Here is a 26199-nt window from a genome sequence, read left to right on the forward strand (position 1 = left end):
TTTGCTTTCAGAGAAACCTAGAATTTTCATTGGGAATTTCCCATAAATCTAAGTCCCATAAGTCTTATTTGTGCTAATGACACATGGGAGTAGATTTGTCCTTAGATCAAAAACTTCAGAATTTCAAACCTCTACAATTGAGATTATGAAGTCCAGCTTCTTCATTCACAGGAAGGAAACTGAGATCTAGACCCTCGATACTGAAACTTGCCCAGTTATATATGGCCAGAGATAAACTTGGAGCTGGACCCCAGCAACTTGATGCTCATCAGAGTGCTTATTATGGACTCCCAGATCTGTTCCTAGACCTTTTCCTATCTGCAATGTCAGCTTTATGACCTGCATTGGACATACAAATTCCTTAAGGAACAGAAAACCTCCTGAGAAATGAAAATGTGCATGTGTGTCAATGTCTTTATAATTAAAAATGAAGGTTTGGGCTAGGTTTTTCTTCTCTAAAACCCATTTTTCTGGCACTGAGGTTTCCATACCTCCCCCAAGCCCTTAAAACACCATGTTGACACCCTGCCCTGACCCCTGTCTCTTTATTGGTTCATCTTATCACTCTGACTCTGTCTCATTCACTCAACTCTCAATCCTGGCAGGTGCCATCACATCTCGAGTAACAGATAATACGTCCAACGTGTGTGAGTCTCTGAGCGAGAAACTGAGTCTCCTGATGTGGTACCTGGTACGAGGGCTGTGTCTCTTGGGGTTCATGCTCTGGGGGTCACTGTCCCTCACCATGGTCACCCTGGCCTTCCTGCCTGTGCTTATCCTTCTGCCTGCGAAGATGGGAGAACTGTACAAGGTATGTCCAAAGGAGTTGGGCCGCCCACAATGGATCTTCATCTCCCAGATTTAGACTCAGTTCCTCTCTGATTGTTTTCAGCATGACTTTCCTCCACCCTCACTGGTTGTCCATTACCATGGAGCTTCTAGTCCCTGTAATGTTCTTAGATTGCCTGTCGTTTGATCTCTATATTGTATCCAAACTTTAGTCCACATCCTAACCTTAAGCATATGATCACCAACTAATTTGGAGTCATTTTTCTCTTCCTCGCTTCTCTTTAGTGACTGGTAATATAGCAAGCTCTTTTTTTTTTCTCTTGTCCACCTACTCTTCTTGACTTTAATTTCAAACCTGAATTTGAGTGCTTCTTGTGGTTTGCTAGCTCCGGGTGACATCCTTTGTTTGTCTCCACAGTCAGTGGAAGTACAGAAGCGGAAAGTTCTGGCAGAGGCAAGCCAAGTAGCCATTGAGGCCCTATCAGCTATGCCTACAGTGCGGAGCTTTGCCAATGAGGAGGGAGAGGCCCAGAAGTTTAGGAATAAACTGGAAGAACTGAAGACACTCAGCCAGAAGGAGGCCCTGGGCCTTGTAGCCAACGTCTGGACCACCAGTGTGAGTATCAAGAGACAAATGCCTATTCCTTTGTCCCTAAGATGCCTTGATTCTGTTCCATTTCCCAACTCTGTGTTCCATTTCTCCTCCACTGGAGAATGGTCAGTTCCATGTTTTCTTCCTAGCAACCTGACGGTCAGTTACTCAGTGTTCCTAGCCCACTTACCCTTTGTAGAGATGCTAAGCTTTTTCCTCTCACTGTAAGTACATGTGATCCCACAGCTATGTATTAGAGAGATGCTATGTCTCTCAGTCCTAGGAGACTCCCTTTGTCTCTCTGGGGAAGCTCAGAGAACCATAATATTTCTGTCAGTGTTTGCTTCAAGCTAGTACAGGGTGGACATGATAGAGCTAGGAAGGAGGGTGTCTGCAATGTAGTCAAAAAGAACTGAGCCAAAGCCGGGCGCTGGTGGCTCACGCCTGTAATCCTAGCTACTCAGGAGGCTGAGATCTGAGGATCGTGGTTCAAAGCCAGCCCGGGCAGGAGAGACCGTGAGACTCCTATCTCCAATAAACCACCAGAAAACCGGAAGTGGCGCTGTAGCTCAAGTGGTAGAGCGCTCGCCTTGAGCTGAAGAGCTGAGGGACAGCGCCCAGGCCCAGTATCAACATGATTAGAATTTTTAATTCCTATTAAAAAAAGAACTGAGCCAGCAATACCTTTTCTGAGATTGTTGTCTCATTAAAAGAAGCAATGATAAAATTTCTCTTACAGAGGCTATTAATATGCATATTACCTAATAGCCTATTTGTGAAAGCCTTTGGTAAAGAGAAAAATGCTCCCTACACAGAGTGACAATGGTGATGGTGATGAAGATAAGATTCTGTGGCCTTCCAATATCGTGTGAATTACACCTTGTGGGTCTCTATGGTCCATTGGTTCATTCTGAGACTTGAGCTTCTACTGATTTTATGGAGAAAGGGACTATGTAGCTGGGTACTGGTGGCTCGTGCCTGTAATCCTAGCTTCTTAAGAGGCTGAGATCTGAGGATCAAAGTTGAAAGTCCGCCAGGGCAGAAAAGCCCAGGAAACTCTTATCTCCAATTAGCCACCAGAAAACCAGAGGTGGCTCAAAGCGGCAGAGCACTAGAGCCCAGGCTCTGAGTTCAAGCCTCACAGCCAACAAGAAGAAGAAAAGGCAGGGGGAGTTTAAATCTCTGGGATAATCATGCTGCCTTGTGTCCTTCTGACTTTTCTACCATGATTCCTTTCACCTGTGGTCTCTCTACAGATCTCAGGGATGCTGCTGAAAGTGGGCATTCTGTACCTCGGCGGGAAGCTGGTGACAAGAGGGGCTCTAAGCAGTGGGAGCCTTGTCACATTTGTTCTCTACCAGATCCAGTTCACTACAGCTGTGGAGGTGAGGTCCTTGCAATTTCACCCGGCAGTGTTGTCTCTAACCTCTTCCTTCGCCACCTGTGCCCTTCGCTCTTGAATTATACATGCTGCCTAACAGGTTAGGTCTCCCCACCTGACTCGCATTATTATATCACACTTCCAGGTACTGCTGAACTACTACCCCGAGGTCCAGAAGGCTGTGGGCTCCTCAGAAGAAGTATTTGAGTACCTGGACCGAACGCCTCGCTGCCTGCCCAGTGGTTTGTTGTCCCCCTTAGACATTCAGGGCCTTGTCCAGTTCCAAGATGTCTCCTTTGCTTATTCAAGCTGTCCGGATGTCCCAGTACTGCAGGTACAGCCTACCAGCCCCAATATCCTACCCATCTCCACCCTAAAGTTTCTTCCAGTTATTAGCCTGCTTAGTACCAAACTCTGGTCCTTCCTAACCCTTCAAATGCAATGAATAGCATGGTTTGTCTTAGAAGTCATCCCCCACCCCAATCAGCCAAGAATTGTCATAGTGAAACCTGTTCGCAATCCTTCCTTCCTTCCTTTCCTTCTTTCCTTCCTTCCTTCTTTCTCTTTTTCCTTCTCCTTCTCTGTCTCTTCCTCCCTCCCTTCCTTCCTTCCTTCCTTTCTTCCTTCCTCCCTCCTTCCCCCTCCCTACCTCCTTTCCTCTCTCCCTCTTTCCTTCCTTCCTTCCTTTTTTCCTTCCTTCCCTCCTTCCTTTCCTGTGGCAGTCCTCAGGTTTGAATTCTGGGCCTGGACACTGTCCCTGAGCTTTTGTGCTCAAAGCTAGCACTCTACCACTTGAGCCACAATTCTACTTCTGGCTTTTTGTTGGTTAATTGGAAATGAGTCTCCCAGACTTTCCTGCCTGGCTTCAAATCTTGATCCTCAGTTCTCAGCCTCCTAAGTAGCTAGGATGACAGGCAGGAGCCAGTGGTGCTTGGCTCCTTTTGTGACACCCCTCTCCCACGCTTCCTGCTAGAAAGCCTCCTGTGTATATGGTAGAGTTATGCTTCATTTTGCCCTTATCTTTGCTACATCTTCTTCTTCTTCTTCTTTTTTGTTTGCTACATCTTCTTTCCATCTCCTCCTTGGGAGGAATCATCCCAGAAATCTGTGCACAGAAGTAGGAATAGCTGTATTTCCCCATTTGCCTCCATTTTCCTCTGGAAAAAAAAAAAGAGAAACAGTATAATGACACAATGATACTGTCAAGGTCAAGGGACTAATCACCACTTATTGGGTGATTCTCTACTCCCCAGGGGCTGACATTCACCCTGCGTCCTGGGGAGGTGACAGCGCTGGTGGGACCCAATGGGTCTGGGAAGAGCACCGTGGCTGCCCTGCTGCAGAACCTGTACCAGCCCACCCGGGGGCAGGTGCTGCTGGATGGAGAGCCCATCTCCGAGTATGAGCACCGCTACCTGCACAGACAAGTAAGCACGAAGGCGGCATGGAGAAGGGGAGGAGCATTGAATGAGAAGAACATTCTCCTTGAGCACACTGAAAGAGAATTGGGGAGGGGGAGGGCATTGGGTAGAGAGGGAGGTTTGGTTGAGAGAAGACATACTCTCTGTTTTCAGTCTTCAATCTCGAGAGCACCATTCTCCTGAGGCCTTCATTCTGTGACACTCCATCATATTTCATCTCAGATAGCTGCTGTGGGACAAGAGCCACAACTGTTTGGCAGAAGTGTGCGAGAGAATATTGCTTATGGCCTGATCGAGAAACCACCTCTGGAGGAAATCATGGCGGCTGCACTGGAGTCTGGCGCCCATCATTTCATCTGTAGACTCCCTCAGGGTTACGACACAGGTACTTGGCCATCTCCCCTCTGGACATCTTTACTGAAAACCCAATAATCTTGACTCTACTCCAGAGTTCTTCCTGCACCAATTTCAAAGTGTAGGATCTTGCTTCTTTATCTTCACATTGAAGAGCAGGACCAACCTTCCCAGAATTCCCCTCTCTCATTGCATCTATCAGACTTTGATGTGTGTGTGTGTGTGTGTGTGTGTGTGTGTGAGTGTGTGTGTGAGTGTGTGTGAGTGTGAGTGTGTGTGCGCACATGTAGCTATACGGCTCTCACCTGGGTGCTTCTCTCTGCAGAGGCAGGTGAGGATGGAAGCCAGCTGTCGGGAGGGCAGCGACAGGCAGTGGCCGTGGCCCGAGCACTGATCCGGAAGCCTTGTGTACTCATCCTGGATGATGCCACCAGTGCTCTGGATGCTGATAGCCGGTTACGGGTGAGAAAACCATCTCTTTCAGCAGTAAGGAGGCTTGCACTCAGTACTTTGAGCTTGCTAGGAAGGTGCTTCACCTCCTGAACCATACCCTAGCTTTTTGCTTTAGTTATTTCTTTCAGGTAGGACCTTGGAAACGATCCTCCTATGTAGGCCCTCCTTTACATTTTGCTTGGGTTGGCCTTGAAAGTTGATTCTCCTAATCTCCACTTCCTGAATAGCCAGGATTCCAGGTGTGTGCTACCATGCCCAGCAAGAGAGCCATCTTTTTAATGCATAGGCCTCACTGCCTCTCATCTCCTTTATTAAATTATATCAACATGATTAGAATTTTTAATTCCTATTAACTATCTATAGATACTGAATCTTTTAAGACCAAACATAAAGAAAATGCCACCCTAATAATATTAACCAGGTTGTACTATGTGTTTGATCTGCTACTAAGCCCTTTACATGTCGTGTGTAACTCAATTTATTCATCATGAGGCCTAATGGGTTGAGCATCACTATCCTTACTGTATGGATGACTGTATAGAAACTAAGAGATATTATATCACCCACTCAAGGTCACACAAGTGTTGAGTAGTACACCCTGGACCCAATTCAGATCTATATGACTTGAATGTGCATGCTCTTTATCACTAAACTAGATTTTCTAAAGTTCTACTATAAAAATTTCCAGTCCACAGGTAGAGAGGAGAGACGTCAACACCCTTCATACTTCTTTTATAGGCTTCACCATAGACTCCAACAACTGTGTGTGTGTGTGTGTGTGTGTATGTATGTGAACTCAGAGCCTGAGTGCTATTCCTTAGCTTTTTGCTCAAGGCTGGGCACACCTCCATTTTTGGTGATTAATTGGAGTACGTCTCTCTCAGATTTATCTGACTAGGATAGTTTTAAGCCTCAATCCTAAAATCTCAGCTTCTTGGGTAGCTAGGATTATAGGCTTGAACTACCAGCCCCTGGCTAGGACTACGATTTTTATCTCAGTTGCGCCACCCATTTTATCCCATTTGCACTAACTGTGTGTGTGTGTGTGTGTGTGTGTGTGTGTGTGTCTGTCTGTCTGTCTGTCTTTCTGTCTGTCTCCTCAGGTCCAGCAGCTCCTGTACACAAGCCCTACACGGCACTCTCGCTCTGTGCTTCTCATCACCCAGCATCTCAGCTTGGTGGAGCAGGCTGACCACATCCTCTTTCTGAAAGGAGGTGCCATCTGTGAGCAGGGCACCCACCAGCAGCTCATGGAGAAGAGGGGATTGTACCGGGCCATGGTGGAGGCTTCTGCAGCTGCTCCAGAGTGAAAGACTTTCTGAACCTGCACCCTACCTTTCCCTCCACTTTCTTCTGCTCTCTGTGATGGATTTGGGAGGGAAGGTCTTAGTAGACCTGCAGGGTAGGCAGCTGTGGGGAGGAGTCGTCGTCCAAATGCAACTCCCTAGAAGGTGCCTAACGTTTGCCACTAGTATTACTTCCTCTCCAAGTGCTACTGCTCCCCCTGGTTTCCTGCCGGTACTTGGGCTTGATCTCAGGGCCTTGATTTTTTTTTCCTCTCAAGGTTAGTGCTGTATCACTTGAGTCACAGTTCCAGTTTGATTTTTGTTTTGTTTTGTTTTTGCTTGTTAATTGGAAGAGTTTCATGAATTTTTCTTGCCTAGAATGATATCAAATTGGGATCCTCAGATCTCCAGTCCCAAAGTCACCCACTGGTGTCTTGACACCACAGACTTCCAAGAAAGACAAGCATAATTCCAAATGCCTTTATGTAACTGGTAGATGCTTCGGTGAAAATTTGGATGAAATGTTCAGAATACACAGAAAGGGAAGACCAGCTACTTTTAGTATGACCAAAGGCCTTTGGCATATGGCCCCTACATAGGCTGTAGGTTCTTGATATTTATAATAAAAATGGTGTTTTGTTCTGTGGTGTCCCTGTCTCTGACTCTCCCAAAGGGCTCGCTTTGTTTCGTGGTGAAAGACTCAGACTATGTTCCTCTTCAAGGCGCCAACAGCTGCGCAGGGACCTTGCAGTGCAAGATGGAAGGTAGACAGGCCAACAGCCAGGCACACGTCTCCATCTTGCTTGCTCAGATCTTTTCTGAAGGACTCACACGACTCCCTCCCTATAGGCACCCGCCATCCCCCAACTCTCCCCACCCCCGCGAAAAACAAACCAACCCCAAAACACCCCTCCCCAAAAAAAACACCATACAAAACCCACAACCTTAGGGAAGTAGGTAGGATTATCTGGCCAATCTCTGCCATTGGGGGAGGAGCAAGGATATGTGACGTCAACAGTTGCTGAGCAGAAGAGGCCAACACAGGTTGCAAAGAGGGGCGGGACTTAGCCGCGCGGTTGTTCAGCCCAGCCGGAGACCAGGTGGAGAGGGGCGCAGCGCCAGGGCACGTTCTCCCGGGTGGCTGCGGGTCGGGGTGACTGCGGGACCATCAGGTCCCTACCGAGGCCCGTACGGGAAGATTCTGAGATGTTGTCCTGTCCTTCGCTCCTTTCTCCACACTTGGGGTTTATTCTTTTCCAGTTGCCCCAAAACCTGTCCCTTAAGACGCAGCCTCCATGGACCATTTTTATATAGGAACGATGCCCGTGGGACACCGCCCCTGTCCCCAGCACGCAGGGCTGCCTGAAGCTGCGCCCTGCCTCCTGCAGCCTTTCTGGTTCGGGTGATGCGACCCCACTGTCGCCTTGTCTTCCTGGAAGGCGCTGGCGCGCTCCCTGGACGATCCATCACCTACCCACCACGCACCGTCCCCAGGATGGCACCCCGCCTCATTGTCCCCAAGATGGCACCCCCCCGCCTCATTGTCCCCAGGATGGCACCCGCCTCATTGTCCCCAAGATGGCCCCCCCTCCTCCCCCCCCCGCCCCCGGGCCTCTTCTCGGAAAGGGCCGGGGACGTGGAAGACGCCCCGGTTCCCTCCCCTCGGTGCCGGGCTTTCGCTTTCACTTCCTGCTTGGAGAGCCCACGGATCCCCGGGGGTGTGCGCTGAGCGGTCATGGCCCTGCTGGACGTGTGCGGAGCCCCCCGAGGGCAGGGGGCGGAAAGCAGGCATCGCTCGGACCTGGGACACTTCAGCTTCTCAGTGCGCGCTCCCGAGCTCGCCCTCCCCCGGGGAACGCAGGTGAAGGGCGCCGGCGGGCGGAGGGCAGAGGGAGGGAGGCAGCCCGAGGCTGCCCTGCCCAAGTGGGGAACCGTGGTGGCAGAGGGGGCTCTCCTTCGGTACGGGAACCGCCTGGGGAGGAGCCACGTGGGGCTGGGGGGCTGAGGGGCAGTGCAGACTTGGGCAGAGTCCAAGGTGAAGGTGGGGTGCTTTTATCCCCATGGGGTATCTGTCCGGGGGGGGGGGCGCAGGAGCTACACGGTGTCTTGGAAGAGCTATGAACCTGCCCCAGCAATTGCCTGTCCTAGAGCAAGAGTCGCTGCCTGGCTCTCTTGTTCTCTTCTGCAGGATGAGGGAGGATATATTCGTAAAACATGTTTTGTGAGAATTAAAAGGAATCATGGGTCGGAAAAACTCTTAAAATGATCCTTAAGACTTTTTCTCTCCCTCCCCGCTCCACTTTCTTTCTTCTTCCTCCTCTTCCACCTCCTTTTTTTCCCTTCTGGTTCTGGGGCTGAACTCAGGGCTTGGGTGCTGCCTGGGCCCTGTGTATCCATTAGCTTCTTTGCTCGAGGCTGGTGCTCTACTACTTGAGCCGCAGCTCCACTTCCAGCTTTATGCTGCTTAATTGGAGATTTAAAAAAATCGTACAGACTTTCCTTACCCAGGGTAAGTTTAAAACTCAATTTTCACCTCTCAGACTACTGAGTAACTAGGATTACAGGTATGAGCCACTGGAGGCCAGCAAGACGTCCATTTCTGTTGTGCGGGGAAAATGGAAATGGTTGGTGCAGGTGCATTTTCTTTTCCTTTCCTTTTCCCAAACCATTTCCTTCTGGAGATGATTAATTATTAATTAATTTAGTATTGATGATTAACTGTTCCATTTGTTAATGGGTAGAAAATCTGGGCATCTGCATACTCTTTAAAACCCTTTAAAAACCTGCTCCTGGAGCACCTGCTCCAGGAGCCTTCACTGTCCCTTCCTTCTCTTCTCTTTCATTATTAGCCCACCGCATTCTTGAAGTCTCTGAGTGGGGATGGAGAAAGCCATGTTCAGATCGCAATGGCTCATGGGACAACCACACTGGCCTTCAAGTTCCAGCATGGAGTGATTGTAGCGGTGGACTCCCGGGCCTCGGCGGGGAGTTACATTGGTGAGTGTGTGCACCAGGAGGCAGAATCTGGGGCGCTAGGCCCTCCTCTCAGCAGAGGCCCAACATCTACACCAAAGCCCAAGCAAGAGCACATGGGGGGAACCATGGGGCCCTTTCTTCTTGAACTGGTGGCTCACATCTGTCATCCTACCTACTCATGAAGCTGAGTTCTGAGGATCACAGTTCAAAGACAGCTAAGGTAGGAAAGCCCACAAGATGCTTGTTTTCAATTGATTACCTAAAAGCCAGAAGTGGAGGTGTGACTCAAGTGGTATAGTTAAAAAAAAAAAGCTAAGGGGCAGGGCTCAGGGCCTGAGTTCAAGTCCCGGTACACACAACAACAACAAAAACAACAACAACAACAACAACAAAACCCCTCTTCTTGCAGCCACCTTGCGGGTGAACAAGGTGATAGAGATTAACCCTTACTTGCTTGGCACCATGTCTGGCTGTGCGGCCGACTGTCAGTACTGGGAGCGCCTGTTGGCCAAGGAATGCAGGTAAGCCAGGTCACTTTTCTTATTTTTCAGACTCGGAGTTGTTGCTTGGATTGTCCTAGTCACGGCTCCTCTCCTTTGCCCCTTATATCTTAGTGTTACCAAGGCATTTAACAGAATAGCCTTTAGAGGATCAGAAAGCTGTTTCCAAATCTTAGTCTTGGCTCCTGCCTAGGAGCGAAATCATTTATCCATTATAAAGCATGGGCACTATCAGCCCTGGTGGACAGGATTCTTTACTGGGTTTTCTCTGGGTGGTTTAGCTACTTGAAACCCCAAGTCTTTCCCTGTTCTTAGGCCCTACCCAAACAATTCCTTCCCAGTGTGTCTCCTGCAACATCCAATTTCTCCCTCCTCCTGTCTCCTCCCCCCCTTCCCCCAGGCTGTACTACCTGCGAAATGGCGAACGCATCTCTGTGTCAGCAGCTTCCAAATTGCTCTCCAATATGATGTGCCAATACCGGGGCATGGGTCTCTCCATGGGCAGCATGATCTGTGGCTGGGATAAGAAGGTGGGTTCTCCCCACTCCGCACGCCCCTCCAAGCGTGGATGAAAGATCTCTTCCCATCTCCCCTTCCTACTCCATCCCTACAAGATACGGTGCATAACAGAGCTGTGGAACTGTCCCAGTGTAACCACTGGCTACTTCTTGATCCAGATGTGGGTGCTAAGTGCATCCCTTGTTGAAGTAGATGACTTCAAGTGTAGTTTTCCTCTGGTCATTTCTCTCTCTGCGTTTTAGGGCTCACACTCGAATCTCTATGCTACCAACACGTCTCTTTCCAACTCAGAACCTTTCTTCTAGGGTCTTCTAACCTTCTAAGGTCTTCTAACCTTTCTAGGGTCCAGGACTCTATTATGTGGATGAAGATGGGACTCGGCTCTCAGGACGTATGTTTTCCACTGGTAGTGGGAACACTTACGCCTATGGGGTCTTGGACAGTGGCTATCGGCCAGATATGACTCCTGAAGAGGCCTATGACCTTGGACGAAGGGCTATTGTTCATGCCACCCACCGAGACAGCTATTCTGGAGGCGTTGTCAATAGTAAGAGACCAAAGCTCCGACCACCAGGCCTGGGAGAAGGGAGGGAGCATTCAGACAAGGAGACTCTGTGGAGGCTGAGTGGCAGGGAGGAACTTTTCAGGGTCAGGAGGACATCTAAAGTCCTTGTAGTAATGAGTTGGGATGTGTGTGTGTGTGTGTGTGTGTGTGTGTGCATGTGAGCACGTGCAGTTGCTTCTATCAGTGTAACACCATTAGCATAAGATGGAGGTGGAGAAGGTGACCAGATGCTCTGTTTTATTTTATTTTGGGGGGACTAGTCCTGAGGCTGGAACTTCAGACCTTGTGGTCTCATGTGGCTTTTTCACTCAAAACTGGTTGGCACTCTATGATTTGAGCCACACCCCCACTTCCAGCTTTTTGGTAGTTAACTGAAGATAAGAGTCTCACAGACTTTCCTTCGCAGGCTGGCTTTGAACTGCAACCTTCAGATCTCAGCCTCCTGAGTAGCTAGGATTACAGACATATCCACCAGTGCCCAGCTGACTCTGTTTTTGGTTTGTTTGTTTGTTTTTTGCTCATCCCCCACAGTGTACCACATGAAGGAAGATGGCTGGGTGAAAGTGGAAAGTTCAGATGTCAGTGACTTGATGCACCAGTACCTGGAGGCCAATGAGCGGTGGCAGTGAGGGCTGGGCGGAGCCTCCTCCAGTGGATGGAGCCAACTCAGGGACCTGGGCCAACCCAGTCCCAGGTCAAGAAGAGGCTTAACCCCAGACATGTTGAGATCGGGCTTGGTGACTGGTGGGGCGGCCTGAGTTCATCATTTGTGTCCTCTCAATTTCATTGAGCATCTTCTGCCCGCTAAGAGCTTACAGGGTGGGGGATGCCTAAATACAATAAAGGAAAACGGTTATAAACACCTGTGTGCTGTGGCTGGGGTGGGGTTGTGGGCTTGCTTTCTTTCTTTCTCTTTTGGTGTGGGGGAGGGACAGGAAATCAAGAGTCTTTTCCTGGGAAGGGACTCAAATGCCCAAAGAAACAGGGTCTCACTAAAATATTTCTTCCTGGCATTCCACATTCATCTCCCTAAGTCGACAAGAAGACTGAGCAGCTTTCTCTTGGGACACTGGTTTGAATTTCTTTTAGCCTCCCTAGGGTTTTTTCTTTTTTTCTTGTTTGGTCATGGGGCCTGAACTCTGGGCCTGGGCGCTGTCCCTCAGCTCTTCAGCTTGAGGCTAACACTACCACTTGAGCCACAGCACCACTTCCAGCTTTTTCTGCTTACGTGGTGCTGAGGAATCAAACTCAGGGTCTCAAGCATGCAAGGCAAGCACTCTACCACTGAGCCACCTTCCAGCCCATAGGGTCCTTTCTAAAAATATCCAATCTGGAGATCCCCAGGTGGTCTCTCGTAGATAGTCTGGGTGACTCGGAGTAGAATATCCTAAAACACCTGCTTTGGACTTTGGAGAGTAGGGAAAAAAAAGTTCTTAGCTCATGCAAGCTTCTTAGCATTTACTCTAAATAACACCTTTGAGATGTTGGCTACTGAACATAAAGATATACATAAGGGTTCAATTTCATGGTGTGACAAATCTGATTTCAAGAGGACAAGTCATAGGAAGAGGAAATACAAAGGACTCTGAAGTGGGGGGATATGAGGAAGAAGTAAGTTTCAGGTTAGAAAAAAGAAACAGGAAAACAATGAAATTCTTGGCTCACTCAGGGCTACAGGAAAGAGTACGAAGGGAGTCCCCTCTCAAGGAGAGTTAGTTGAGGCAGACTCTCAAAGGTAAAAGCAGCAGAGTGGGAAGGATCTCTCTCAGGAGGAAGAGATCATTTTAAGAACAAATAGAATAGGGAGTGATCCTTGACTTCACACACCCTTCCCTTTAATTACCTTAAACATTAACTGACTCATTGATAATCACACTAATAATCTCTCATATCAATTCCAAATGATTGCTCTTTTGGGGATATATTTCTTTCTCTTCCTCCTCTCCCTCCATCCCTCCCTCTCCTCCTCCTCCTCCTCCTTCTCCTCCTCCTTCTCCTCCTTTCCTCCTTTCTTCTTCTGTAGTTTTAATGTTCAGGGTCATTTCTGGAAGTGATGCTATGGCCCAGACATATTGACATGCTGCTGTGTGTTGGCCAATGCAGAGGATCAAACCCCTGACTTCACACGTGCTAGGCAAGCTATTGACCACAGAGTCAGATCACTTAAAAGAGTCAATAAACCAATCTGCAGGTTGTTTGGATAGCTGTGAGTGAGGCAGAATGGGGAGAAACCTGATTGTTGTTCTAATCAGTAATAAAAAGTAGGCCAGCCAGTAATCCTAGTTACTCACGCAGCTCAGATCTGAGGATGGAGGTTCAAAGCCAGGCTGGGCAGGAAAATTCCTAAGACTCTCATCTCCAATTAATCAGCAAACCCCCAGAAGTGGGGCTGGGGTTCAAGTGATAGAGCATCAACCTTGAGTGAAAAACCTCGGGGAAAGCGCCCGGGCCCTGAGCTCAAGCCCCAGTACTGTCAACAGAAAAAGCACAAACGTACTGAATTTTCACCAGATGTTTAATGGAGGACATATGCGGACCAAAGATTAGAGACCCCTAAATTCCAAATTTCGAAATGCAAATCCCTTGAAACCTGTAAGAATGGCTAGAACCTCTAGCGGTTCTGCTTTACAAAGTATCTCAAGTCCTAGAAACAGTTTTTTGCATGTAACAAAGTAACCGCCACCCGGGAGACTTGCGATGGTGCGGGGGAAGGCGAGGGATCCGCGGTCTGCAGGCCTGGGGCGTCCCCTGCTGGCCACCGCGCAGAATGCAGGTCTGGGCTGGGAAGCGAAAGCGAAAGCCCCGACGTGCCCGGCGCGGGGCTTCCCAGCGGACCCCATTGGGACCTGCATTGAGATCGCATTTCTGACTCAGCGCCCTACATCCATCGGAAAGCCTGCGGTGCTGCTGCACCGCCGCGGCGGGTGAGTTCTTGCGGTAAAAACCCGGAGCCCATCCCATCACGCCCCGCATGGGGATGTGTCTTTTGGATTCCAGGAAGTGGAAGGAGCGGGGCTGGGACCCCTTGGCTGCCCGGAGGTGGGTGGCGGTGGGCGGGGAGGGCGGGACTCGAGATGCCGTTACTCTTTACTTCTTGGGCGGGTGCAGGATCTCCAGGATCCTAGGTAAGACACAGGCTGGATGCCAGCTGCCCTGGGAGATCTTTCTGTGTGGGACTGGAAACTGAGCGGCCTGTGGCTGATCGAGAGGATCAGGATCAGGATCCACCTTTTATCTGATTTTTCACCTTCTCCCCATAGATCCCCCGCTCCACGATGCTGCCTGACCCGAGGCCCTGGGCCTCCCTGCTGCTGGCGGACCTGGCCTTCCTTTGGCTCCTTCAGGGCACTGTCGGGGCGCTGCTCCCCCGAGGGCTTCCAGGACTATGGCTGGAGGGGATCCTGCGACTCGGAGGACTGTGGGGACTGCTCCGACTGGCAGGGCTGCTGGGGTGTGTGAGGACCTTGCTGCCCCTGCTGTGTCTGGAGACCCCCGTGTTTCTCTCTCTGCGGGCTCTGGTGGGAGGGGCCTTGAATGCTCCCCCAGTACGCGTGGCCGAGGCCCCTTGGAGCTGGCTGCTGTTGGGTTACGGGTCTGCGGGGCTCAGCTGGGCTCTGTGGGCTGTGCTGAGCCATCCAGAAGGAGCCCAGGAGAGGGATCCAGGCCTGGAGGACAGCAAAGCCCTCGTGTGGAGGCTGCTGAGGCTCGCCAGGCCAGACCTGCCCTACCTCCTGGCCGCCTTCTTCTTCCTCACTATGGCCGTGTTGGGTGAGTGTGAGCAGGAGGTGCGGGGTGGGGGTGGGGAAAGAGGCCTGGTACAAGCGCATTCCTCTACCTTTCATTTCTCTTCCAGGGGAGACATTAATCCCTCACTATTCTGGTCGTGTGATTGACATCCTTGGAGGTGATTTTGACCCTGATACCTTTGCCAGCGCCATCTTTTTCATGTGCTTATTTTCCATTGGGAGGTAGGTGAAGGGCAGCTGGGCCTTTTGCTAGACCCAAGTCTTTTGTTGTTGTTGTTGTCAGTTGTGGGGTCTGAACTCTGGGCCTGGGCACTGTCCCTCAGCTCTTTAGCTCAAGGCTAGCACTCTACCATTTGAGCCACAGCACCACTTCCGGTTTTTGGTGGTTCATTGGAGATGAGTCTCAGAGACTTTCCGGCCCAGCCTGGCATTGCACCGCTCTCCTCAGCCTCCTGAGTAGCTAGGATTTCAGGTATGAGCCACCGGCACCTGGCTTAGACCCAAGTCTTTTCAGGCACACGCATTCTAAAGTTGGGTCTTGTGCAAAACACCAAATGGAAAACAAAAACCTAATACTCGAATACATTTACTCACCATTTTGGTCCATCCATCCATCCATTTCTTCGTCTTCCAATTTTGTCCAACACTCTAAAGGTTTATATGGTTATTATAGATAAGTGGGTGTGTTAAATAGGATGTGTTTGAGTTGCCTCTTGATGTTTTGCCTTGGTGAAATTCCATCTCTCTTTTCTGCCTCCTTCCTCTTACACTTGCGTGTCTCTCTTACACTTGAGTGTGTCTCTCTTGCATTTGCGTGTGTCTCTCTTACACTTGCGTGTGTCTTTCTGACCTCCTGGCAAGTTGGGCCCACTGCTCCCTCTTGGTCCTTCCTTCCTCACTGATTTTTCTAATCTCTGAAGCTGCTAATTGGAGACCAATTCCCCTTTTGTTCCAGCATCTTTAATCTTTTCACGTTCCCTTACTATGCTTCTTTCTAGACATATTTCAGAATCTGTTCTTTTAAACAAATAGGACAAGTAAGCAGACAAACCAACAAACCAATGCTTCTTGGTAGGGCTGAGCCTGGGATGAAATGGGCTAGGTGCAAGGTACACAGAGGGAGCATACTTAGGTACTCACCCACCCCCCTGACTCTAATCCCCGCTGAGCTTCTCATCTCCTCCTCCTCCTCCCCCTTCTCCCTCTCCTCCTCCTCCTTCTCCTTTTATGGTGCCACTCCTGGGGCTTGAACTCAGGGGCCTGGACTCTGTCTTTGAGTTTTGTGGCTCAAAGCTAGCATTCTACCACTTGAGCCAGTTCCACTTCTGGCTCCCCTCTGCCTGCCCCCCCATAAGAGTCTGATAGACTTATTCCCCCCCCCACTCCCCTGGGCTGGCTATGAACTGCACACTCCTTAGATCTCAGCCTCCTGAGTAACTAGGATAATAAACACAAGCCACTGATGCCTGGTTCATCACTTTTTTTTTGTCAGTCATGGGGCTTGAACTCAGGGCAGGGCACTGTCCCTGAGCTTTTCCGCTCAAGGCTTGCACTCTACTACTTTGAGCGACAGCGCCACTTCGAATTTTCTGGTGGTTAAGTGGAGATAAGAGTCTTACAGACTTTCCTGCTCAGGCTGGCTTCAAACCATGATCCTCAGATCTCAGTGTCCTAAGTAGCTAGAATTATAGGCATGAGCCACTGGTGCCAGGCTCATCACTTATTTGTTTATTTTTGTCAGTTGTAGGGCTTGAACTCTGGGCCTGGGTGCTGTCTCTCAGCTCTTCAGCTCAAGGCAAGCGCTCTACCACTAAGCCACCTTCCCAGCCCTCATCACTTATTTTTTCTGATCATATTTAACTTACCATACTCTCAAGAAAACACAACTCAGTCCTTCATTATGTCTTCATCCCATTCTTACTATCATCTGAAACTAATTACTCAAATGTGAACTTAATTGATCAATCCACTTTCCCCTTTCTCTCCAACTGTCACAATTATGCCTTGCATTATTTGACTTCTCAGTAGCATTTGGCATGGGTAAACTTTTTTTTTTTCCAGTTGTGGGGCCTGGGCGCTGTCCCTCAGCTCTTCAGCTCTAGGCTAGTGCTCTACCACTTGAGCCACAGCGCCACTTCCAGTTTTCTGGTGGTTCATTGGAGATAAGAGTCTCCTGGACTTTTCCTGCCTGGGCTGGCTTTGAACCATGATCCTCAGATCTCAACCTCCTGAGTAGCTAGGATTACAGACGGGAACCACCAGTGCCCGGCTGCCTGGGTAAACTCCTTAAAGAAGAAAATTGTTATTGTTTCATTAGGCAGATGATATTTCTTTTTGGACAGTGTCACCCCTTCCTTCACTCTCTCCCAGTTTTCCCCTTCTGTCCCTGCCCACAAGTTGTATTGTTCATTTTCAACAGTGTCTAGTGTGAATACCATTGCTGTTTGTTCACTCTGTCCCTCCATTTCTGTGGGCACTAATAAACTCTTATGACCTTGTTTTGCTTTTATGACCTTTGTTAGCTTTTATGAACTCCCCTTTGACACACTAGTCCTCTCTGCTTCCTTCTGCGAATTTCTCCCTCCGCACAGATAAATATGGGCTTTCCTTGGGACTCTATGGTTTGCTATTTAATACCACTTTTCCTGTTGAGCTGACTCAGTTTATCTCAGCAAATGATTCCCAGATCCATGCTTCCACGCCCAGCACTAGTCTGGTAGACGCAGCTTTCCTATGGCCATTTCTAGGGCAGCTCAGTCACCTCACACACCAGCCATACTCCTGCACCTCCAGACATTCCACACTCCTCTTAGTCTTTATGAAAGTGGATTCCTCTTCCTCTTGCCACCATCAAGTACCCCAGCCACCACCAGGTCTTCCTCATTCTCCAACAGCAGCTCTGCCAGTTCCTAATTTCAAAGTGTCGCACCTGTGATTTAGCTTCTCTACTTTCACTACAGTTACCAAGTCCATGAGTTCATGTCTCAGCCCAACAACTTTTCAATGTGGCAATAAAAATTGTATTAAAGCTCCATTTTGTGTGTGTGTGTGTGTGTGTGTGTGTGTGTGTGTGTGTGTGTGTGTGTGTGTTGGTTGTGGGACTTGAACTCAGGCTTGGGCACTGTCCCTGAACTTTTCTACTCAAAGCTACAGCTCTATTGCTTGGTGTTCTAGTGGTTAATTAGAGATAAGAATCTCAGGGACTTTCCTACCTGAACTAGTTTCAAACCATAACCCTCAGATCTTAGCCTCCTGAGTAGCTAGGATTATAGGCATGCAAAATAACTCTGTGTGTGTGTGTGTGTGTGTGTGTGTGTGTGTGTGCGTGTGTATGTATTGGTTGTGGGACTTGAACTCAGGCTTGGGCACTGTCCCTGAGCTTTTCTACTCAAAGCTAGAGCTCTATCACTTGGTTTTCTAGTAGTTAATTGGAGCTAAGAGTCTCAGGGACTTTCCTACCTGAGCTAGCTTCAAACCATAACCCTCAGATTTTAGCCTCCTGAGTAGCTAGGATTATAGCCATGCAAAATAACCGTGTGTGTGTGTGTGTGTGTGTGTGTGTGTGTGTGTGTTTAAATATTTCCATTAAGTTTTACTGTAAAAATTTGGTTGGTCTAAGTTGAATTTTTCTGTGGTAAAAGACAGTGTCACTGCCTTTAGGGCTGTAGAGAAGGAGAAGGTAGAGTGTTTGGTGTGACAGTTCTCATAATGAAACGCCGGTGAGCGTGGGGAAGGGCCACATCCATGGGAAGGAAAGAAGCCAAAACAGAGCTCAGAAGGGGAAGCAGGTGGGAAGGCCGGGGCAGAAGCAAGCACGGAGCAATTCCTTTTTACCCACTTCTTGTTTATTTCTGAGCTTGTGTCTTCTTTCTCTGTTTTCTCTGTTCCCTCCAACTTTGAATATCTTTTCATTGTGGATTTTCCCCTCTGCTTCACCCACCCACCTCCTCCTCCTCCTCTGCCTTCCCCCCTCCATGCTCTTCTCAATTCCTCCCTTCCCACAGCTCCCTGTCTGCTGGCTGCCGAGGTGGCTCCTTTCTCTTCACCATGTCCAGAATCAACCTCAGGATCCAGGAGCAGCTTTTTTCCTCCCTGCTGCATCAGGACCTCGAGTTCTTCCAGGAGACAAAGACAGGTGGGTCTTAGAGACCTGGAGGACAGATCTGGGATTCTGCTGGTCATTCCTTGTCATTCACTTACCCTGCTGTCTTTATCTATCTGCTACAACCTGGAATTGTCTTTCAGGACAGTGTAAAGGCCCAGCCTCCGCATGTCCCTGCAAATGAGGAAGGGTGCAGAGAGGCAGGCCCAGCCCAGTGGATGGAAAGGAGGGAGTTTCTGTGGGCGCTGCAATGTGCATGGTTTTCTCATTGACTTTGCCCTCCACAGGGGAACTGAACTCAAGACTGAGCTCAGACACTGCCTTGATGAGCAGATGGCTTCCTCTGAATGCCAACGTATTTCTGCGGAACCTGGTGAAGGTGGTGGGGCTGTACGGCTTCATGCTCAGCGTGTCAGCCCGCCTCACCCTCCTCTCACTGCTCGACATGCCTCTTACAATAGCAGCGGAGAAGGTGTACAATGTCCGCCACCAGGTACCCAGGGCTGTTGGGGACCTGAGAGGAAAATAAAATGTAGAGGGGAGGACGGGTCCACCCTCATCACGATAGGATGTGCTCTTTGCAGCCTTTAGAGTATATTGCACTTTTCTTTTCTTTTGCCAGTCCTGAGGCTTGAACTCAGGGCCTGGGCACTGTCTCTAAGCTTCTTTTGCTCTAGGCTAGTATTCTACCACTTGAGCCACAACACCACTTCCTGCTTTTTCTGTGCATGTGGTACTGAGGAATCGAACCCAGGGCTTCATGCTTACTAGGCAAGCACTCTACCACTAAGCCACGTTCCCAGCCTACAGTATATTGCACTTTTACACTGTTGTTTGGCTTACTTGGTCAGCCATGGATGGATATTTCAGAAGGTCTGTGAGCCCTGGGACTGTAAACAAAAATATATACATATATGTGAGTTCTGTGTGTGTGTGTGTGGTATGATGGGGAATGGGGTATTTTTCTGGGGTAGACAATACATTTTCACCAGCTTCTCAAAGGAGCCTGTACATAAAGGACATCGTGGAGGGTTTGAGGCAGAGTATTTCCCTTTATTTAAAATCAGCAGAAGCTGGCTGGAGTGGGGGGAAGAGGGTTGATTACAGTTAGTGCCTTTAAGAACATTCGCATTGCTGTGCATCCATTGCCACCGTCTGTGTCCAGAATGTCTTCCATCTTCCAAAAGTGCAGCCCTGAACCCCTTCAGCTGTCACCTTCCACTCCTTCCCACTCCAGTCCTGGCGACCAACTTTCTGATTTTATGAGACTCTAAGCCTTGCCTATAAGTGAAACTATGCAGTCATTGTCCGTTTGTGACTGGCATATTTCACTTAGCATAATTCAAGGTCCATCCATGCATGTTACAACATGTCAAGATGTCCTTTCTTTCTTTCTTTTCTTTTTTTTTTTTTGGGTCCGGTCGTGAGGCCTGAACTCTAGGCCTGGGCATTGTCCCTCAGCTCTTCAGCTCAAGGCTAGTGCTCTACCATTTGAGCCACAGCACCACTTCCGGCTTTTTTCTTTGTTTATGTGGTGCTGAGGAATCAAACCCAGGGCCTCAGGCATGCAAGGCAAGCGCTCTACCTTCCCAGCCCCAAGATGTCCTTTCTTTCTAAGGCCAAGTAATACATTCATGTCCAATGTCCATTCCAACCTGGAAATGTCTGCTTCCCTGCTTTCTCAGGCTTTGCTTGTGAAGATCCAGGACGAGGCAGCGAAGGCTGGGCAGGTGGTGCGGGAGGCAGTTGGCGGTGTGCAGACGGTGCGCAGTTTCGGAGCAGAGGAGGATGAAGTGTGTCGCTATAAGGAGGCCTTGGAGCGATGCCGGCAGCTGTGGTGGAGAAGGGACCTGGAGCGAGCCTTGTACCTGCTCATCCGGAGGGTGAGAGTGGAGAGAGCCCAGAGACCGGAAGGCCGAGGGCGGAGCTTAAGGCAGGGCTTGTGTTCTTTGCAGAGACTCATTCTCAGCTTGCTTCTTTCTTCTCCCCATGTCAGGTGCTGGGCTTGGGTGTGAAGGTGCTGGTGATGAGCTGCGGGGTGCAGCAGATCCTGGCTGGCGAGATCACCCAGGGCAGCCTGCTCTCCTTTCTGCTTTACCAGGAAGATGTGGGGCACTTTGTACATGTGAGTATGGGGCCTGCAAGTGCTCGCTCCTTATACCTGCTGTTTTCCTGACTGGCCTTAAGGATTTAGTATTTATTTAGTTGAAGCAATTTTTTTTTCTTAAGATTACAGGCTCACGCCTGTCATCCTAGCTACTCAGGAGGCTGAGATCTGTGGATCGCGGTTCAAAGCCAGTCCAGGCAGGAAAGTCCGTGAGACTCTTATCTCCAATAAAAACCAGAAGTAGTGTTGTGGCTCAAGTGGTAGAGTGCTATCCTTGAGCTGAAGAGTGCAGGGACAATGCTCAGGCCCAGAGTTCAAGCCCCACGACCAAAAAAAAGAACAAATTTTGTTATAAAAACATATAATGCTAAAAATTACAATGAATCTCTATAAATCCATTACCTGCTTTAACTGTGATCACTCACAGACCATTGTGTTTTATTTGTGTCCCCATCCACTTCCCCATCAACACCCCCCCCCAATATTATTATGAAGTAACTTTCAGATACCATATAGCAGCTGGGCACTGGTGGCCCATGCCTGTAATCCTAGCTACTCAGGAAGCTGAGATCTGGGGTGGTCACTGTAAAGCAGGTGATGAGTACGCATGGATTGAAGTGTGGAGAATGGCACTACGTACCCTGTTGGCTACACAAGTGTGTTAGGCACACCACCTGCTTTTAAGGTGTTCTGTGTACACAGGGAGTATCAGACAGGAAGGACTCGGTCTGGAAATAGAAGTAATGCCCTGTGTTCTGGGTAGAGACTTCAGATTCCTTCCACTGAAAATGGAACATAGAAGTACTGGTGCCACTTCTAAATTCCACCCCAGCTAAGCCAGATATAGTAGTACACACCTGTAAGCCCAGCACCTTGAAAGCAGAGGAAGATGGTGACTTTGAGATCAGTCTAGGCTACCTAATGAGACCCTGTCTCCAACAATTACAAAAAAAAAATCCCCTCCAAACTGCACGTTGGAAGGCAAGGAAGAATGGGGGTGGGGGGGTGTCAGGAGGAGGACGGCTTGGCTGTGTGCGGAGGGTTGGGGTGCAGGTTCTGGAGGGGCTGTGATCAGCTGACCATCCATTCCTGTTTTGTAGGCGCTGATATACATGTATGGGGATATGCTGAGCAACGTGGGAGCTGCCGAGAAAGTTTTTGGATACCTGGACAGAAAGCCCAATCTGCCCCCAGAGGGGACTCTGGCCCCAGCCGCACTGCGGGGCCAGGTGGAGTTCCGAGATGTCTCCTTTGCCTATCCCAGTCGCCCAGATCAGCCTGTGCTCCAGGTGCCTGAGAAGGGGGGACCCTCCACCCTTTGTTGCTGTTCATGATTAGATTAATCACCACAGCCCGGAGACTAACCTGATCTTGCTTCTTCAAGAAGACAAGGAGGGACGGGGAAGGTGGCTCAGTGGTAGAGTGCTTGCCTAGCATGCATGAAGCCCTGGGTTCGATTCTTCAGTACCATGTATGCAGAAAAAGCCAGAAGTGGTGCTGTGGCTCATGTGGTAGAGCGCTAGCCTTGAGCAAATGAAGCTCAGGTACAGTGCCGGGAAAGAAGACAAGGGGAAGGACCCTCAGGGAGGGGCATTGAGGGAAGAGGGGCACTGGGGGGAGGGGCATCAGGGGGAGGAGCAGGAGGTCCCTGACAGCTTCCCTGGCCTTCCAGGGCCTGACATTCACCCTGCGTCCTGGGGAGGTGACAGCACTGGTGGGACCCAATGGGTCTGGGAAGAGCACCGTGGCTGCCCTGCTGCAGAACCTGTACCAGCCCACCCGGGGGCAGGTGCTGCTGGATGGAGAGCCCATCTCCGAGTATGAGCACCGCTACCTGCACAGGCAGGTAGGTGGGGAGCAAGGGGAGGGCGAGGACAGCGGGTGTCATCACCTAGAGAGGATGCCATCCATGTTAGTGGGAGGGCTAAAAACAAACACTAACACAAGGGTCCACTCTGAGGGAGAGTGAGAGGGAGATGGAACCGGAGCCCCCTGGGGTGGGCACTGCATGCGTCCCCTCTGTCCTCCCCCTCTGGACAGGTGGCTTCGGTGGGGCAGGAGCCCACGCTGTTCTCGGGTTCTGTGAGGGACAACATCACCTATGGGCTGGCGAGCTGTGAGGACGAGCAGGTGCTGGAGGCCGCTCGCGTGGCCAACGCGGACGATTTCATAAAGGAAATGAAGCATGGGATCCACACAGGTGTGTGTCTTACAGATTGGATCGTGAATCTGCTCTTTCAGTCAGCAGAGAAGTAAAACCTATTCCTGGGGTGAAGATTGGGTCCATGAAAGAAACTCTTTCCTGCTCCTCCTTCTGCTTCCCAATGTCTACCCCCCACCCCCGTCATGTACTCATTCTTCAGCTCCTCCCTCCATCTGTGTGTGTGTGTGTGTGTGTGTGTGTGTGTGTGTGTGACTGTTCCCAGGGAGCAATGCAGAAGTGTCTCCTCCACCTGAGAAGTCCCAAGGTCCCCCCCTCATTGTGACCTTCCCTCCCCCCAGATCCCACTACCTCCTGCCGGTCCTAGTGGAAGTAGCCAGGGTGGGGGAGGGGCACAGAGTGTTGTCCTGGTTCCTTGTGTCTGAGGAGGGGAACATCTCTGATTTCCTCAGATGTAGGGGAGAAAGGCAGCCAGTTGGCCGTGGGACAGAAACAACGTCTAGCCGTAGCCCGGGCCCTGGTGCGGGACCCACGGGTCCTGATCCTGGACGAGGCCACCAGTGCCCTAGACGCCCAGTGTGAGCAGGCTGTGAGTACCGGGGTGGGAAGGGCAGGGGGCAGGGGGATGTCCGGCTCCCATTGGACAGCTCAGCCAGTGGGATTGGGCGAGGAGGAGGAATGGCTCATTGGTGGAGAAACACCTGTGCCTTTGTAGGGTTGGGCTTGGAGGAGAATGTGGTGGTGTGGTCCATCCTCGGTTCCTCCATCACTGGCTTTCTGTCCACCAGTGACAGCAGTGCAGCCAAGAGAGGAGGGCTGGGCAAACCCCAGCCTACCTTGCAGTCTCCTCGTGTTTCAAGTTAGGTGCCTGTGTCTCATGCCTGTAATCCCAGCTACTCAGGAGGCTGAGATCTGAGAGCCCTCATAGAGAGCTGACTTGGGCAGGAAAGTCCTCAAGATTCTTTTCTTTTTTTCTTTTTCTTTTTTTTTGTTGGTCATGGGGCTTGAACTCTGGGCTTGGGCACTGTCCTTGTGCTCTTCAGCTTAAGGTGAGCGCTTTACCGCTTGAGCCATAGCGCCACTTCTGGTTTTCTAGTAGTTTACTGGAGATAAGAGTCTCTCGGACTTTCCTGCTTGGGCTGACTTTGAACCTTGATCCTCAGATCTCAGCCTCCTGAGTAGCTAGGATTACAGGTGTGAGGCACCAGCATCCAGCGAGTCCTTGAGATTCTTATCTCCACCACCAAACAAAGCAAAAGATCCCCGGAAATGGAGGGATAGCTCATCTGAGCAAGAACACTTAAGTTCCAGAAAGCTTGAGTTCAAGCCCCAGCACTGGCACAGACACAGAAAAAGGTGTCTTTACCCTGAGTCACAGGAGATGGTGTCTGGCTGGGGACATGGTGTCCATTCCTTTCTTATTTCTTCCTCAGCTGCAGGCCTGGAAATCCAGTGGGAACAGGACAGTGCTGGTGATCACGCACAGCCTGAACACAATTCAGGAGAAGGACCAGGTTCTGGTGCTGCGGCAGGGGCGGCTGCTGCAGCCTTCCCAGCTCAGGGAGGGCCAGGACCCCTATGCCCGCCTGGCACAGCAGCAGCAGCAGGACTGAGGCCTGCACAGCAGGGCTGTCCCAGGCCCATCACTTGGACCCAGACCCCCATCCAGCACGGCTTCTGTGAACTGCCCTGCGTCCCTGAGGAGTGGTCCCTGGAGCTGGAGGCACGGTGGAGATCTGGATCGTGGGTCCTTTGGGTGGGTTGGTGGGGGAGCGAGTGGGGGATGGGGTGGGGTCTGGCTGTACCGAGATTTGCCCGATGCTGAGTGATCTACTGTAGCATAATAAATGCATTTAAATTGCTTTTTCTTCATGATAATCCTTTCCATATAATGTATGACTGTTTAGAAGGACTCATTCATACAGATGTTTGGAAAGTATAAAAAAAACAAAATGAAGAAAAAGTAAACCTAGCTACCTATTTAGTTACCACGCTGAGCCTTGTCGTTGTCTTGCAAATTCCCTCTCAGTTATGCATCTGTTCACTGAGGCCTCCATTACCCAGCACCTGCTCGTCCTCACAGCTCGCCAGCCCATAGGCGATGTTGTCCCTCACAGAACCCAAGAACAGCGTGGGCTCCTGCCCCACCAAAGCCACCTGTCCAGAGGGGAAGGGCAGAGGGGACGCATGCAGTGCCCACCCCCGGGGGGGCTCCGGTTCTGTCTCCCCCCCCTTCTCTCTGAGTGGACCCTTGTGTTGGTGTTTGTTTTTAGCCCTCCCACTAACATGGATGGCATCCTCTCTAGGTGATGACACCCGCTGTCCTCCGCCCTCCCCTCGCTCCCCACCTACCTGCCTGTGCAGGTAGCAGTGCTCATACTCGGAGATGGGCTCTCCATCCAGCAGCACCTGCCCCCGGGTGGGCTGGTACAGGTTCTGCAGCAGGGCAGCCACGGTGCTCTTCCCAGACCCATTGGGTCCCACCAGCGCTGTCACCTCCCCAGGACGCCCCCCCCTGCCCTTCCTCCCTCATGGGCCCCTCCTCCCCCCAGTACCTCTCCTCCTCTGTGCCCCTCCCTCTTTGCCCCTCCTCCCCCAAGTGCCCTTCCTCTCTATGCCCCTCCCTTCCTCATGCCCTTCCCTCAGGGTCCTTCTTTCCTTCTTCCTTCAGTAACTTGTGTTTTGGGGGAAACTAAGGTGGGGCTGGAAAGACACAGCTCCCTAATTTGCAGTGTTACTAACATCTGATAATAGCTACCTTTAATAGAGGTTTAATATGAATAACCACTACACTAAATGATTTTTCAAATATCTGTGTGTGTATGTATGTGTGCATGTATGTGCACATGTATGCTGGTGCTGGGGCTTAAACTCAGGGCCTGGGCACACTCTCTGAGCTTTTTTGCTCAAGGCTGGTATTCACTACCTGAACCATAACTCCACTTTGAGCTTTTTGGTTATTAGTCGGTGATAAGAGTCTCACAGACATTCCTGCCCTGGCTGGCTTCAAACTGCAATCCTCAGATCTCAGCCTGAGCTGCCCATCACATATGATCATATTTACTGGATCCTAACTCTATGAGAGCGGCTATTGTTTATGGCTGCCATGTTACAAACGAGGTTCAAAGAGATTCAGTGACTTTTCCAAGGCTCCCCAGTGGTAGACTGGGAGTTGCATCCAGGCCTGGCCCTAGAATCCACACCCCCCAGTGGTAGACTGGGAGTTGCATCCAGGCCTGGCCCTAGA

At 50.2% G+C, this 26199-nt stretch overlaps 3 protein-coding genes across 4 annotated transcripts in view; all 3 read left to right on the plus strand.

Annotated features, from left to right (window-relative positions):
• The window catches only part of Tap1 (transporter 1, ATP-binding cassette, sub-family B (MDR/TAP)), an 8438-nt gene extending 1851 nt beyond the window's left edge, over positions 1-6587 (plus strand). The window contains exons 4-11 of the mRNA XM_013034989.1: positions 606-811; positions 1208-1405; positions 2638-2766; positions 2908-3096; positions 4016-4189; positions 4406-4568; positions 4863-4999; positions 6094-6587. Coding sequence (XP_012890443.1) covers positions 606-811; positions 1208-1405; positions 2638-2766; positions 2908-3096; positions 4016-4189; positions 4406-4568; positions 4863-4999; positions 6094-6300 — 1403 coding nt within the window. The 3' untranslated portion in view covers positions 6301-6587. The remainder of the gene's footprint in view (positions 1-605; positions 812-1207; positions 1406-2637; positions 2767-2907; positions 3097-4015; positions 4190-4405; positions 4569-4862; positions 5000-6093) is intronic.
• A 1358-nt stretch (positions 6588-7945) lies between these two features.
• Psmb8 (proteasome (prosome, macropain) subunit, beta type, 8) lies at positions 7946-11700 on the plus strand. Its single transcript, XM_013034990.1, has 6 exons — positions 7946-8137; positions 9126-9273; positions 9662-9773; positions 10153-10282; positions 10614-10818; positions 11368-11700. Exons 1-6 carry the CDS (start codon positions 8012-8014, stop codon positions 11463-11465), a joined length of 819 nt encoding a protein of 272 aa, XP_012890444.1. The 5' UTR covers positions 7946-8011; the 3' UTR covers positions 11466-11700.
• A 1956-nt stretch (positions 11701-13656) lies between these two features.
• Positions 13657-24707, plus strand: Tap2 (transporter 2, ATP-binding cassette, sub-family B (MDR/TAP)). Of its 2 annotated transcripts, none has more exons than XM_013034986.1 (12): positions 13657-13760; positions 14097-14604; positions 14690-14804; positions 18587-18717; positions 18972-19177; positions 20370-20567; positions 20681-20809; positions 21892-22080; positions 22464-22637; positions 22832-22991; positions 23405-23541; positions 24386-24707. In XM_013034986.1, exons 2-12 carry the CDS (start codon positions 14112-14114, stop codon positions 24563-24565), a joined length of 2112 nt encoding a protein of 703 aa, XP_012890440.1. In that variant the 5' UTR covers positions 13657-13760; positions 14097-14111; the 3' UTR covers positions 24566-24707. The 2 variants fall into 2 exon arrangements, with proteins under 2 accessions (XP_012890440.1, XP_012890442.1); XM_013034988.1 differs by lacking the exon at positions 13657-13760 and adding an exon at positions 13900-13961.
• Positions 24708-26199: the final 1492 nt, after the last annotated feature.

This window comes from Dipodomys ordii, unplaced genomic scaffold (genome assembly GCF_000151885.1).
Source record: "Dipodomys ordii isolate 6190 unplaced genomic scaffold, Dord_2.0 Scaffold202, whole genome shotgun sequence".
NCBI lineage: Eukaryota > Metazoa > Chordata > Mammalia > Rodentia > Heteromyidae > Dipodomys > Dipodomys ordii.

Bases quoted from the DNA above. Each gene is read 5' to 3' on its own strand.
- Psmb8 (XM_013034990.1), top strand. From the start codon at position 8,012: ATGGCCCTGCTGGACGTGTGCGGAGCCCCCCGAGGGCAGGGGGCGGAA. The intron at 10,283-10,613 runs GTGGGTTCTCCC...TAACCTTTCTAG, and splicing joins TCTGTGGCTGGGATAAGAAG to GGTCCAGGACTCTATTATGT. The intron at 10,819-11,367 runs GTAAGAGACCAA...CATCCCCCACAG, and splicing joins TTCTGGAGGCGTTGTCAATA to TGTACCACATGAAGGAAGAT.
- Tap2 (XM_013034986.1), top strand. From the start codon at position 14,112: ATGCTGCCTGACCCGAGGCCCTGGGCCTCCCTGCTGCTGGCGGACCTG. The intron at 20,810-21,891 runs GTGAGTATGGGG...CCTGTTTTGTAG, and splicing joins ATGTGGGGCACTTTGTACAT to GCGCTGATATACATGTATGG. The intron at 22,638-22,831 runs GTAGGTGGGGAG...CCCTCTGGACAG, and splicing joins ACCGCTACCTGCACAGGCAG to GTGGCTTCGGTGGGGCAGGA.